This window comes from Dryobates pubescens, chromosome 13, assembly GCF_014839835.1.
Source record: "Dryobates pubescens isolate bDryPub1 chromosome 13, bDryPub1.pri, whole genome shotgun sequence".
Taxonomy (NCBI): domain Eukaryota; kingdom Metazoa; phylum Chordata; class Aves; order Piciformes; family Picidae; genus Dryobates; species Dryobates pubescens.
In genome coordinates this window covers 23,113,777-23,127,321 of record NC_071624.1, presented here as the reverse complement: position 1 = coordinate 23,127,321, position 13,545 = coordinate 23,113,777, and the positions used below count along the sequence as shown (strand labels likewise).

General features: G+C 53.4%; 1 protein-coding gene across 2 annotated transcripts in view; it reads left to right on the top strand.

Moving 5' to 3' along the window:
* MTMR4 (myotubularin related protein 4) overlaps positions 1 to 13,545 on the top strand; it is a 68,423-nt gene that overhangs the window by 36,253 nt on the left and 18,625 nt on the right. For both annotated transcript variants that reach the window (XM_054166335.1, XM_054166334.1), the window contains 5 exons: positions 1,795 to 1,884; positions 5,265 to 5,381; positions 6,457 to 6,539; positions 6,755 to 6,921; positions 8,338 to 8,434. In XM_054166335.1, the coding sequence (XP_054022310.1) occupies positions 1,795 to 1,884; positions 5,265 to 5,381; positions 6,457 to 6,539; positions 6,755 to 6,921; positions 8,338 to 8,434 (554 nt within the window). The remainder of the gene's footprint in view (positions 1 to 1,794; positions 1,885 to 5,264; positions 5,382 to 6,456; positions 6,540 to 6,754; positions 6,922 to 8,337; positions 8,435 to 13,545) is intronic.

The window sequence follows — 13,545 nt, the reverse complement described above, 5'->3', positions numbered from 1 at the left end:
CCCCTACCCAGAAGGACTCGTGGCCAAATGGCTTCTGAGGGCTTCAGGAGATGGCTGGCTGGTGAGGAGCGTGGGGTCCTGAGCCCCCTGCCCTGCTGGAGCCCCAGGATGGGGCTGTGGCAGGAGGAGATGCTAAGCCTCCTGCCTGTCCTGTGCTGCAGGCGAGGTGGGACTCAAGGACAGCCAGGCGGGTGGAGAGCTTGGGCTGCCCTGTTCCAGTTCCTGCTGCTCGCTGGGATTTCTTTGCAAGCTGCCAAGTGGTGATGGCAGAGGATCTCTGCTCCCAGGCTGGCTCAGAGGCACACACCTTTCCTTTGTGCTCTCCTGGGCTGGTGCCTCAGCGTCAGAGCTAGCTGCTGGCAGGAGAGGCCCCCGAGCCCCCTGTGGTCTTTGGTAACTGGTGACTGCTGGAGCAGATGCTGTGCACTGTCTCTCTTATGGCTTCATGCAGGGACCTGGTGAATGGGTGGGGAAGGGCAGGGCCCCAGCTGGGGTTGATGCTGAGTTTTGTGCTAGCTGCAGGCAGTGTGAGCATAGGCACCTCTGGACCTGGGGAGGAGGTGGGCTCTGTGGGGTCCAGCTGCTCCGGTCTGAGGTCCATGGAGCTCTTCAGGCTGGGCTGCACCTGAGGGTACTGAGGCTTGAGTGGGGATTGAGCTCCGTTTTAAACATAACCAAGCCAAAAGAGTTAGGTCCTCATTTCTTCAGACTGAGATTTATGGTTCTGGCTTGAGTGGCTTTTCTGGAAAGATATTTCATTTAAAAATAGTATTTAATGCTTACAGAGCAGAGTATTGCCTAATTGCTGAGCCTTGAGCAGGTAGAGAGCGAGAGGCCTTCTGAAGAGAACAGTCCCACACTGAGTACATGAGGAGTTAACACTCTCCCAGGCTCCCAGCTGTGAACCTCCTCAGCTGAGTGTCTGGATGCTGCTTGTTGGGGTGGTGGTGTGAGAGCATCAGAGGTGAGGGTTGGTGAGAACTGGGACTGAGATTTCACGAGTGGCTGAAGACTCACAAGTCCCACACTGAGACACTTTCCCCACTTTTCCAAGGGTGGCATGTCCAGCCTCCATGTAGCCTCTTGGACCACTTCTCTGAGGCCTCCCTGGGTTGTCCAGGGTGTCCATCTGGGGCAGGTCAGACATCTTCAGCTGCCCTGAGGATGAAGGAAGTCCCTGCCTGGATGCTCTCACCAGTCACCAGCCCACACTGTGCATGGGGTGCACTTGGATGCTGTGGTTACATGGTTCCCTTGCACACTTACATGTTCCCTCAAAAAGCTTCAGGCTCTTTCCAGCTTTCTTTGGGCAAAGAATGCAAATGAAAACTGCCAGAAGAAAGAGGCCTTATGAGCATGAGAGGAGGGAGAGTAGGTCAAAGGTGGGCTGCAGATGGAAACCTGTGTTAGGTTGTTTCTGCTGTGGTGTCTTAGTGAAGGCAGTGGGGCAAGGCTTGCCGTGGCAAAGTGCTGTCACAGCATCCCAGCACCCTGTGCATGGGCAGGGGGGATCTGCTTGGCTTTCCCCATGCCACATGTTTAGACCAGATGGGATGTTGAGACCTGCTCCAGTCTTTTCCTGTGCTGTGGGTGTTCTGTAACAGCCTGAGGACCTGCTGGGGTGCTGCAGTGCAGGGAGTGGGGTCTGGAGGCAGAACAGATGCTTCCATGCACGGGGTCAGGGGATCCTCAAGGCGCTGGGGTGCCAGCAGCATCCAGCAGCCTGGCTGTTTGGCTTTGTGTACCCCATGTTGGCTGGGGCCTGTCTCAATGTGTGTTTTGTTTGCCCTGCAGGGCGAGGAAGGCCCTCCCAGTTTGGAGTATATCCAGGCCAAGGACTTGTTCCCCCCAAAAGAGCTTGTGAAGGAGGAAGAGTCGCTGCAGGTAAGGGAGGAAGCACACCAAGAGGGCTTTGGGGTGCGGCCGGCGCGAGCCCCGAGAGCTGCTCCGCAGCCCAGGCCGGGCTCCGGCGGCTGTGGGCTGGCTGCTGCCGTAGGTCACACTGGGCCTGGCAGGGCCTTCCGTCTGCGGGGAGGCTGCTGACGGCAGAGCCCTGCCCTGGCCCTGCCTCCCCGGCCCTGCCAAGCCGCTGCCATTCGTGCAGCGCCGCAGCTGCTGCTTGGAAACGCGGCTGGAGCGTGATGCAACACAGAGCTGCTGTCCTGGGCATTCCCTGTCCTCTGCCTGAGCTGCTGCAGGCCTGACACTGCTGCAGCTTGATGCTCTCGGGCCGGGCCGGGCATCAGGGCCGGGCTGAGCCACTGCAGTGGCTGCTCTGGCCCTAGCACACGCTGCTCCTGGCATTTTCCTGCTGCAGAGCTGTTGGAAAGGAACCTCCATATGGTGCCAGCCTTCTGCTGCAGCAGGCCCTGAAAAGAGCCCTGGGTGCTGTTGCTGCTGTGCAGCATGGGCAGTATTCTGAGCAGTGGGAGCTAAGCCTCCAGGTATTTGTTGCTTCCACAGCTACCTTGTCCCAGTGCTCGTCCTCCTCCTTCTCTGGCTGGAGCCAGGCTCACCTGATGTGTTTGCTCTGATTGATAGCTGGAGAAGGCCTTTGCATTCTTCCAAGCTCTCACCTGCCTTCCCCAAGGGACCTTCAGCTGTCCACACAGGTTATCACAGCCCTGCTGCCAGGGCAGATCTGCAGGGACCTTCATGGCAAGCAGCCTGCAGGGAACTGCATCCCTTCCCCAAAAAAACATCTGCAGGACTGAATCCAGAGCTAAGGGCATCTTGTTGGCATTCTGCTGAGCATAGCAATCACTGTTTCAGAGGCACACACTGACAGCTGGACTCTGATCTTGGAGGTTTTCTCCAACCTTAATGATTCTGTGGTTCTAGTCTATGACAGCATCTTGGTGCTGATCAAAGCAGGACCTCAAATGCAGCCACTCAGAGGAGCAAGCGTGGGCTGAGGAATTGTACAGGGTCAAGGCTGCAGGTCTGCAGCCTGCAGGAGGTGAAGCCACTGAGGCAGCTCTGAGCTCAGACTGCCTGGAGAAAAGCAGAAGCTGCTTTAGCCTTCTGTGTGGAGGCCCATGAAGTTCATCCCCCCCCACAAAGGGTAGCTTAGGTTCTGTCAATTGTTATCCCATTGAAGCCTAAAAGGACAGCACCAGCCTGACAACAAGCTGGATCCAGGCACCTGTCACTTCATTCCAGGATTCCCCTCTGTCAGTTCCTGCAGTTTTACCATCCTCTTTCTGATCCCTCTCCCTTCTGGTGCTGTGTGAAAGAGCCACATAAGCAGAAGGAACACATGCCAGCTATAAACAGCTCTGGCAAGCCTGCAGAGATAAACTGCAGAAATACAGAGAGTGTGTTCTCTTAGCATCAAACAATGAACCCTTCTTCAAGAGCAATCAGATGCCAGTCTGAGGTGGTTATTTCTGTCCAACTAACTGAAGAGGGTAGAAGTTTGCATCGTTGTCACTGGCACAGGGAGTCTGCAAGCCAGGAGATTCCAAATTTTTTTAGGCAGCATACACCCCAGCCATGGAAACAGCTCTGAAATAAGGTCTGGTTGGGGCTAATTAGAGTTGTCATGAATTGTTTCATCAGCTGCCCTCTCTGGCAAGCAAAGGCTCTGGCTGAAATGACAAACCTTCCTGACCTTGTTTTGCATAATTGGTTGCCAACATTACCTGCTGGAGAGGTGGCACTCAGGGAGGGAGCAAAGGGAAAAGGGGCTTGGGGAATTTTAGGGCTGTTCTGGGTTTTCTAACACAAGAGAAAAAAAAAAATCAAACTTGGCCCTCTGCCAGGATCCCCTGTTTTAAAAATAGCTGTGACATGTCTGAGCTGAGAGGGATGAAAGAGAGAGAACCTTGGTTATCTTAATCACTATTTAAAGGGAATACCTAACACAGGTAACTGCAAACATGGAATCATAGAATGGGTTGTGTTAGAAGGGACCTTAAAGATCATCCAGTCCAACCCCTCTGTCATGGGCAGGGACACCTCCCACTAGGCCAGGTTGCTCAAGGCCCTGCCTAGCCTGACTTGGAACACTTAGAGGGGATGGGGCATCCACAAGTCCTCTGGGCAGCTTGGTCCAGTGTCTCACCACCTTCAAAGTGAAAAACTTCCTTCCATAGGTAGTCTAAATCTCCCTCTTTCAGTTTAAACCATCACCCCTTGGCCTGTCACAACAGGCCCTGCTCAAAAGTCTGTCCCCAGCTTTCTGATTGGTCTCTTTAAGCCCAGAAATGCCACCAGAAGGTCTTCTGGAGCCTTTTCCTTCCCTGGCTGAACAACACCAATCCTCTCAGCCTGGCCTCACAGCAGAGGGCTTCCAACCCTCCTAGCATTGCTGTGGCTGCCTCTGGTCCTTCTCCAATAGGTCCCTGTGTTGTGCTGAGGACTCCATAGCTGCCCCAGCACTGCAGGGATGGTCTCAGCAGAGTGCAGCAGAGGGGCAGAATGCCCTCCCTGCCCCTGCTGCCCACTCTGCTGGGGATCAGCCCAGGACAGGCTGGCTCTGGGCTGGCAGCACTTGGTGCTAACTCGTGCGCAGCTTTGCACCCCCCAGTACCCCCAAGTGCTTCTCCACAGGGCTGCTCTCCATCCATTCTCTACCCAGCATGTATTTGTGCTTTAGATTGCCCTGTGTGCAAGACCTTGTGTGCTTGGCCTTGCTGTACTTGAATAAAGGTTCCTCAGTCACAAATAACCACAGACAGCTTCCCTCAGGGCTGTGCTGGCAGAATGTGGGCAATGCTTTGATCCATTTACTCACCTGGACTGGTACCAGTGCTGCTAAGAGCTGCCCTCTCCCCTTAAATGACACAGCAGGTGTGTGGATGTGACACTGGCTTGGGGCAGAGGACTGCAGCTGCATTAGGCTCTGCCTGGAGCTGTGCAGAGCACTCCCCAGCTCATGTCCTTTGTTGTACCACTCATGTCAGGGGTCTGGGTCTGCCCTTCCCAAAAAGCAGGGACTGTAAATCCCTCTGCCCCCATGGAACACCCTCCCTGCCAGATGCCCACACCTAGTTTACATGGCATTTGTAGTCACAACTCTTCCTCTGCAAGCAATTCTCCATCAGGAGGTGCTTGGTGGCTCCTGAACCATCCTTGGAAGAAGCTCCATGGGCTGGGGCTGGGCAGTGAGGAGCAGTGCTCAGAGAGCACGTTGCTGTGAGTGCTTCCCCACCCCCCCCCCAGGAGATGCACTGCAGAGGTGGGCAGAAGAGTGGCTCTTGGCATTTCTGGGGTGCTGAGTGCTCTGCATGTCTCTTGAATGAGTGATGTCTCCCTTCCAGGTCCCATTCACTGTGTTGCAGGGCGAGGGAGTGGAGTATCTCGGCCACGCGAACGATGCTGTGATCGCCATCTCCAACTACCGGCTTCATATCAAGTTCAAGGATTCGGTCATCAATGTGAGTCTGGCTCTGCTTGCTGCTGCCTCAGCTTTCACCTCTCACAGTGTTTTGTGGGGCACATGAGCCATGTCTGTGCTGTGGGAAGCGTGCCTCTCGAAGGCTGCCAAGCCTGGTGCTGTTGCTAGGTACTGCTGGTCACACAAGCTGCTGGTTTGCTGCTGCATTGTGGTGCGTGGATTGGGTTTTCCTTTGGATAATGATTACAGTTTTCCTGTGCTGTTTTCTGTAACTTCAAGCACCCAACATGGCAGCTCTAAGACTTGTTAAGGTCTCTAGCAGGCCAGTTTTAGTAAGACTTCTGCCTGGAGAAGCAGGGCAACAAAGGTGATGAAGGGTTTGGAGAGCAAGTCTTACAAGGAGAGGCTGAGGGGGCTGGAGTTGTTTAGCCTGAAGAACAGAAGGCTGAGAGAAGACCTTACTACCTACCTGAAAGGAAGTTGGAGGCTGATGTTGGCCTCTTCTCCCAAGTAACTAATAACAGGACAAGGGAAAATAGCCTCAAGCTGCACCAGGGGAGGTTTAGGTTGGATATTAGGAAAAATTCCTTCACTGCAAGAGTGGTCAGGGATTGGAACAGGCTGCCAGGGAGGCGGTGGAGTCACCAGCCCTGGAGGTGTTCAGAACACACGTAGATGTGGCACTCTGGGACATGGTCCAGCAGTCATGGAGGTGTTGGGTAGATGACCTTAAAGTCTTTTCCAACTTTATTGATTCTATGGAGATCAACAACTAAGAGTCAGACAGTGACAGCCTGAGGCTCTCTCCCACTCTCTCTCTTGGCTTGTCATCTTTTTCTTGTTTGTCTCGGGTACCTGTGCTCATCTGGATGTGAGTTAGTCAGGAGCTGGCCCCAGGTGGGAGACTACCCAGGGGCAGAATAGAAATAGAAATCAGAATAGCAATGGTGGCTGCCTGCTGAGTCATGAAGCTTCATGAAGCTCGGAGTGGGCTGGGAACCAGCAGCTGATGACTGCTGCCGGAGCCGTGGCTGCGTGACAGGCCCGGGGCAAGGCTGCTCTGTCTGCTGCGTGATCCGCTGGCTCTTCTCATGCCCTACATCTGTCCCTTGCAGGTGCCTTTGAGGATGATGGAGAGTGTGGAGTGTCGGGATATGTTCCAGCTTCACATTGTCTGCAAGGACTCCAAAGTGATCAGGTACCTGCTTTACTGCCCTGCTCCAGGTGCTGCTGCAGTCCCGCTGCCCTCGGCGCTCTGCTCTCGCTGCGCTGCTGGGGAACGGAGCTGCCCCCGGCCAAGGCCACCAAGTCTTGGCACTTCCTTCCTTTTTCCTGGTGAAGTGGAGCAGAGCTCCCTGTCTGTGCCTCTTGGCTGGATGGCTCCCTGAGGGTGATTTGCATTTGGGGTTGCAGGTGCCATTTTTCCACCTTCAAGCAGTGCCAGGAGTGGCTGAAGAGGCTGAACCGAGCCATCGCCCGCCCCGCCAAGCCCGAGGACCTCTTTGCGTTTGCCTACCACGCCTGGTGCTTAGGAGTCTGTGTGGATGAGGAGGACCAGCATGCACATCTCTGCCGTCCAGGTAAGCTCCCAGCCTGTCTCCTTCCTGCTCTTCTGTCCAGGAGCACTGCAGTGCAGGTGGAACTGTTGTTCATGAACTGATATCTGGCCATGCCTTAAGCTCTGCTTAGCCATAGCCCAGGTTCATCGCAGAATCAACCAGGTTGAAAGAGACTTCCAAGATCAAATCCAACCAATCATCCAGCCCTATCTAATCAACTAGACCATGGCACTAAGTGCCTCATCCAGGCTTTTCTTAAAACACCTCCAGGGATGTTGACCCCACCACCTCCCTGGGCAGCACATTCCAATGGCCAATCTCTCTTGCTGGGAAGAATTTCTTCCTAACCTCCAGCCTAAACCTCCCCTGGCACAGCTTGAGACTGTGTCCTCTTGTTCTGGGGCTGGGTGCCTGGGAGAAGAGACCAACCCCCACCTGGCTACAACCTTCCTTCAGGTAGACAGCAAGAAGGTCTCCCCTGAGCCTTCTCCTCTCCAGGCTAAGCAACCCCAGCTCCCTCTGACACTCAGAAATGCTGTGACATTCCTGTGATCAGGTCGGTGGAGGTGCCTGGCTTCTCCTTGCACAGGCACAAAGCCAATCCTTGAATCCATAGCAAAAAGCAAGGTGCTGGTGGTGCCCTCGTGTGGCCTGGGAGTTTCCATCAGGCAACACAAAGTTCACTTGCAGTTTGCTTTGTCTTTAAACAGCTTCATCATAGTATCAGTCAGGGTTGGAAGGGACCACAAGGATCATCTAGTTCCAACCCCCCTGCCATGGGCAGGGACACCCCACACTAGATCAGGCTGCCCAGAGCCTCATCCAGCCTGGCCTTAAACACCTCCAGGGACGGGGCCTCAACCACCTCCCTGGACAACCCATTCCAGAGCTTCACCACTCTCATGGAGAAGAACTTCCTCCTCACCTCCAGCTTGAATCTCCCCACCTCCAGCTTCATTCCATTCCCCCTAGTCCTATCACTACCTGAGATCCTGCCTGATACTATGATACTGCTTGACACTGGAGGAGCAAAGGCACCCAGGATTTGCAAGGCAAGGATAAAACATGAGACTAACCCTGAGTCAGTCTCAGTATGCTGCCTGGGCTGGGTGCTCAGTACTCCTCTGCCATGGGGTTCCTGATGTCCACTTTGGAAGTCAGCTCTGTCAGAAGGGCAAAAATGGATTAAGTTAACACCCTCCCCACTCCCACACAGATGTGGGAAGGCTTTTCCCCTGCTGCTCTGGAGGCTGAGAGGTGGCTTGATGAAATAAGCCGAGGAGCTCCCATGAGGTTTTTCAGCCTCTGAAGCAAGTTCCCTACCATCCAGCTGTGCTGTGGTTTCTCTCCAGCCTGTGCTAGTTGCTGTGGAGCTGCCACTCACATTTTCAGGCATCTACTTAGCCATCAGTGCTGTTCTCTGCTCTGTCCCTGCAGGAGACCACGTGAAATACCGCTTTGAGATGGAGCTGGTGAGGATGGGCTTTGACTTGCAGAACGTCTGGCGTGTCTCTGACATCAACAACAATTACAAGTGAGTCTTTCACCACCCTTCTCTCCTCTTTCCTTGCCTTCACAATCCCTGTGCAGAGCAGTGGGTGACTCAGACTCCAGCTAATCCTCCTTCCTGGCCTGGGCAGATCAGCATATGTGAGCCAGATCCCCTTTCTTTCCACCTCTCACATCATGGAACTGGAGAAGGAACACAGCTCAAACAGCAGAGCTAGCAACAGCTGTGAATGCTGACTCAGGTAGTTTGTAGTGTGGTGGCCATAATTTATTCCTGATGACAGCTGGGAGTCTTGGAGGAGCCATCCAGTGTGGGCTTGCCTTTCTGGTCAGCCCTTCTCTCAAATGGTTTGTTCTGTTTGAAATGAAAACCCCAAAGCTTTCAGAGTTGTTCAGCTCTGAGGAACGGGGATGAGCCAGTGCAGGGTTGTCAGGGTGCTCAGAGAATGAGTGAGCCTTGCCTGATCTGATGCAGAGGAGGCTAAGGGGTGATGATTTACTGCAGTGTGCAGCTGCTGGAAGGGCATTTAGAAAGGTGATGGAGTGAAACTCTGCTGACAGCATCCAGCTCTGGCCTCTCCAGTTCAAGAAGGAGAGGGAACTGCTTGAGAAGGCCCAGCAAAGGGCTACAAAGGTGATGAGGGGACTGGAACATCTCTTGTGAAGAAAGGCTGAGGGACTTGGGGCTTTTTAGCCTGAAGAGCAGACTGAGGGGGGGATCTTATCAATGGTGATCAGTATTTAAAGGGTGGGTGTCAGGAGGATAGGACCAGGCTTTATGTAGTGGTTCCCAGTGACAGGACAAGGGGTAACAGGCACAAATTTGAGCAGAGGAAGTTCCATCTAAACATGAGGAGGAACTTCTTTATTCTGAGGGTGGTGGAGCACTGGGACAGGCTGCCCAGAGAGGTGGTGGAGTCTCCATCTCTGGTTCAAAACCCACCTGGACCCACGTGGGGATTGGACTGGATCATCTCCAAAGGTCCCTTCCAATGCTCATCATTCTGTGTGACAGTGGCAAGGTGACTGAACAAGAGACAGCAGCCACAGGGTGCAGCCTGGGATGTGTTCACACTGGACATGGGAGAGGGGAAAAAAAATCCTTCCTCAGGCAGATTCCCAGAGAGGTGCTGGAGGTGTTGGTGTTTCAGGTGTTGGAGGGTGTCCCCAGGTTGGTGCAGAGATCTCTTGAAGGTCTTTCCCAGCAGCATGTCAGTGATTCCAGCCTGCCTCCTAATCCTGGAGAAGAGCTGCTGCTGCACTGGTTGGCTGCAGCATTAAGCCAACAGGATTTGATTAAGCTTTGACAGAGGCTTTCATTTCTGCATTCCCTGTAATGCCTTTCTTCAAGCCACTGGTATCCATCAGTGTTCATGTCTTGGCCAGTAAAGGCATCCCCACCACCTGCAGACTGGACAGTTCCAGCTCACCACTTCCTGGTGGAGACCTTGAGAAGCCCTGGGCAAATCCTGTCTGTCCTCTTCTCTCTTCCTCAAGATTCCAGGCAGCAGGCACTACATTTGGGGGTTGAATTACAGTTTCTGCTGGGCCACACTGACCACATCATTGCTTTTGGGCTCTTAGCATGATTTTGGTGGCATTTACAGCTTCTCCAGGGATGTCAAATAAAACTTGGCTTCCTGAACTGCTGAGCTTTAAAGTGTTCAACCTCTGGATCCCTGCCCTAGGTGTAGAGCCTTTTACCTGTCTTGCAGAGCAGTTGGGCTAGATTTTAGGATGTGGTTCCCCCTGACTGCTTCAGAAAGCTCAGCTTAGCCTGGCCCTTTGTGGTTCACTTCCCAGGCAGCAGCACACAGCACTCAGCCAGACAGATGTTTTCATTTCCAGCCCAACCAGGGAAGAAAGAACTTGAAGCAGACCTCAGTGAGCTGCCTGCAGGCCTTGTTTAGCTTTTCCTCCACCTGCTGAGTTTTCTACCTGGGCATCCTGGCACAGGTCACAGCTTCCTGCAGACACCCAGATCTCAAAGGTGGTGTAATTTGACTTGTGCAACCCAGAAACCTGTTCTCCCTTGCCACTTTGGGGAGTGTGTCTTTAATTCCTGCCTTGGCTTTTGATCATTCCCACCTGCCTCTATTCACAGGGATCAGGTTACTCTTTAACTGTTTATAGGCCTTTTATCTTTGATTTCCCAGCACTGGCAAAACAGTGCTGTTAGAGACAGGATACTCCAAGGGAATGGCTTTGTGTTCAGTGTCTTTCAAGTCTGGTCTGAGATGTCCTTATCTGGGAACTATTAACCTTCTTCCTGGTGACAGCATCATAAAATTAGAGCAATGCAAGCATATCATAACCACTCCTCTGGCCTCACAGGAGTCTACTCTTCCAGCATACACTGATCATAAAAGCAGTCCATGATCTCTGCAGGGCTCTCACATTTCCAGTCATCTCTGCACCCAGAGGGATGGACACAGCCTGCACTCCCCATCTGGTGCACCCATGCTGCCTGAGACTGGAGCTGTTCCCTGTCAGCCTGAGCAGCACTCGCCTCTGCCTCAGCCTCCATGCTCTTGTTCATAGACTCACAGAATGCTTCTGGCTGGAAGGGACCATTGGAGGTCACTTTGTCCAAGTCCCCCTACAGTGAGCAAGGACATCTCCAACTACATCAGGGCCCCATCAAGTTTGACCTTGAATGTCTGCAGGGCTGGGGCCTCCACTACACCTCTGGGCAGCCTCTTCAGTATTTCACTACTCTCACTGTGCAGAACTTCCTCCTGATACCCAATCTAAATCTCCCCTGCTCCAGTTGCAAACCATTGCCCCTCATCCTCTCATCACAAGTCCCTCCCCAGCTTTCTTGTAGCCCCCTTCAGGCACTGGAAAGCTGCTCTAATGTCTCCCTGGAGCCTTCTCCAGCCTAAACAACCCCAACTCTCCTAGTGTCTCCCCATAGGAGAGGTTCTTCAGTCACCTTTGTGGTCTCCTCTGGACCTTCACCAGCTCCCTGTTCATCTCCTTTCCATGTGGCACAAGCATGGCTCCCTTTGCTGTGAAAAATGATCACTGAAGTTCTGTTCCTCTTCCCCCCTCCCCTCTCCCTGTGCCCCCTTCCTCTTCCCCCCCCTCCCCTCTCCCTGTGCCCCCTTCCTTTTCCCTCCACAAACCAACCAACCAACACCCCCAACAAACAATGCTCCCTCCCCCCTCAAAACCAAAGCCCCATAGCACAACTCAAAAGAAATCCCTTTCTGGAAATCCCTTCCCAGGCAGCCCCCTGAGCTGTATCTGCTCATTCTGCCTGGGGAGGTGGTGGAGTCCCCATCCCTGGAGGTGTTCAAGAGGGGATTGGATGTGGCACTTGGTGCCATGGTTTAGTTAGTCAGGAAGTGTTGGGTGACAGGTTGGACTTGATGATCTCTGAGGTCTTTTCCAACCTTAATAGAGTGGGAAAAGGAATAGGGAATGGGGAAAGGAATAGGGAATGGAATAGGGAAAGGAAAAGGTATAGGGAAAGGAATAGGAAAAGGTATAGGGAAAGGAATAGGGAATGGGAAAAGGAATAGGGAAAGGAATGGGAAAAGGTATAGGGAAAGGAATGGGAAAAGGTATAGGGAAAGGAATAGGGAAAGGTATAGGGAAAGGAATAGGGAAAGGAAAAGGTATAGGGAAAGGAATGGAATAAACCAGGTTGGAAGAGACCTTCAAGATCATTGTGTCCAACCCATCATCCACCACCACCTAATCAACTAAACCATGGCACCAAGCAGCCCATCCAATCTCCTCCTGAACACCTCCAACGATGGCAACTCCACCAGGTTCTTTGATTCTATGATTCCCTGGCGTTTCCAGTGAACTCCAGGTGGCTGATGGATGCTCCACCACCTCCCTCCACCAAGCCCCTGGTGACTCTTCCCAAGGGCCCCATGTTTATCCTCACACCAGCACGGCTCGTTGCTGTGCGCAGCGGTCGGGCCCCAGCGGTTTCCCACCTTGGCCCCAGAGACCTCCTTTAGCAACCTGGCAGCCTGTTTGCCACCTCTCATTCCTCTGTTGCCCAGCCAAGGTAAGCAATAGCTTACACAGCCCCGTTAATCATCCACCTGGGGTGTGGTAGGGCTTGCTGGGGAAGTGTGCAGCATTTGTCTAGTCCTGCTGGTTGGTTCCTTCTCCTCCTCAGCAGGTTGCTCAGCAGATTTGCTCCAAAGCTTCCCCTGCAGAAGTTTCCACCTTGAGCCCTCCTTGTGCGTTTGTAGGGTTAGGTCTGGAAGCTTTGGGGGTTTTGTTGAGAAGGGCAACAAAGCTGGGGAGGGGTCTGGAGCACAGCCCTGGGAGGAGAGGCTGAGGGAGCTGGGGTTGCTTAGCCTGCAGAAGAGGAGGCTCAGGGGAGACCTTCTTGCTCTCTGCAACTCCCTGCAGGGAGGTTGTAGCCAGGTGGGGGTTGGTCTCTTCTCCCAGGCAAGCAGCAGCAGAACAAGAGGACACAGTCTCAAGCTGTGCCAGGGGAGGTTTAGGCTGGAGGTGAGGAAGAAGTTCTTCATGGAAAGAGAGATTGGCCATTGGGATGTGCTGCCCAGGGAGGTGGTGGAGTCACCATCACTGGAGGTGTTTAGGAAGAGACTGGATGGGGTGCTCAGTGCCATGGTTTAGTTGATCAGATGCTGTTGGGTGATAGGTTGGACTCTATGATCTCTAAGGTCTTTTCCAACCTGGTTAATTCTATTCTATTCTATTCTGGATTCTTCTGCTGAACATCAGCACAAAGAGTTCTGACTTTTCTGCTGGGGTCTTCAGTATGGTTGGGGTTGGAAGGGATCCCTGGAGATCATCCAGTCCAACCCCCCCATGCTATAGCAGGGTCACCCATAGCAGCTTGCCCAGGATCACAATGGCCCAGGGGGGTTGGAATCTCTCCAGAGGAGACTCCACAACCTCTCTGGGCAGCCTACTCCAGGCCTCCAGTACCCTCACACTAAACAACTTTCTTCTCCTGCTCAGATGGAATCTTCTGGGTTCCAGTTTGTGCCCATTGCCCCCTGTCTTGTCACTGGACACCACTGACAAAAGTCAGGACCCAGCCTCTTGCCCCCCAACTTTTAGCTCTTGCTAGAGCTAAAAGATCCCCTCTGGGGCTGCTCTTCTCCAGGCTCAACAGCCCCAGGTCTTTCCTCCCCC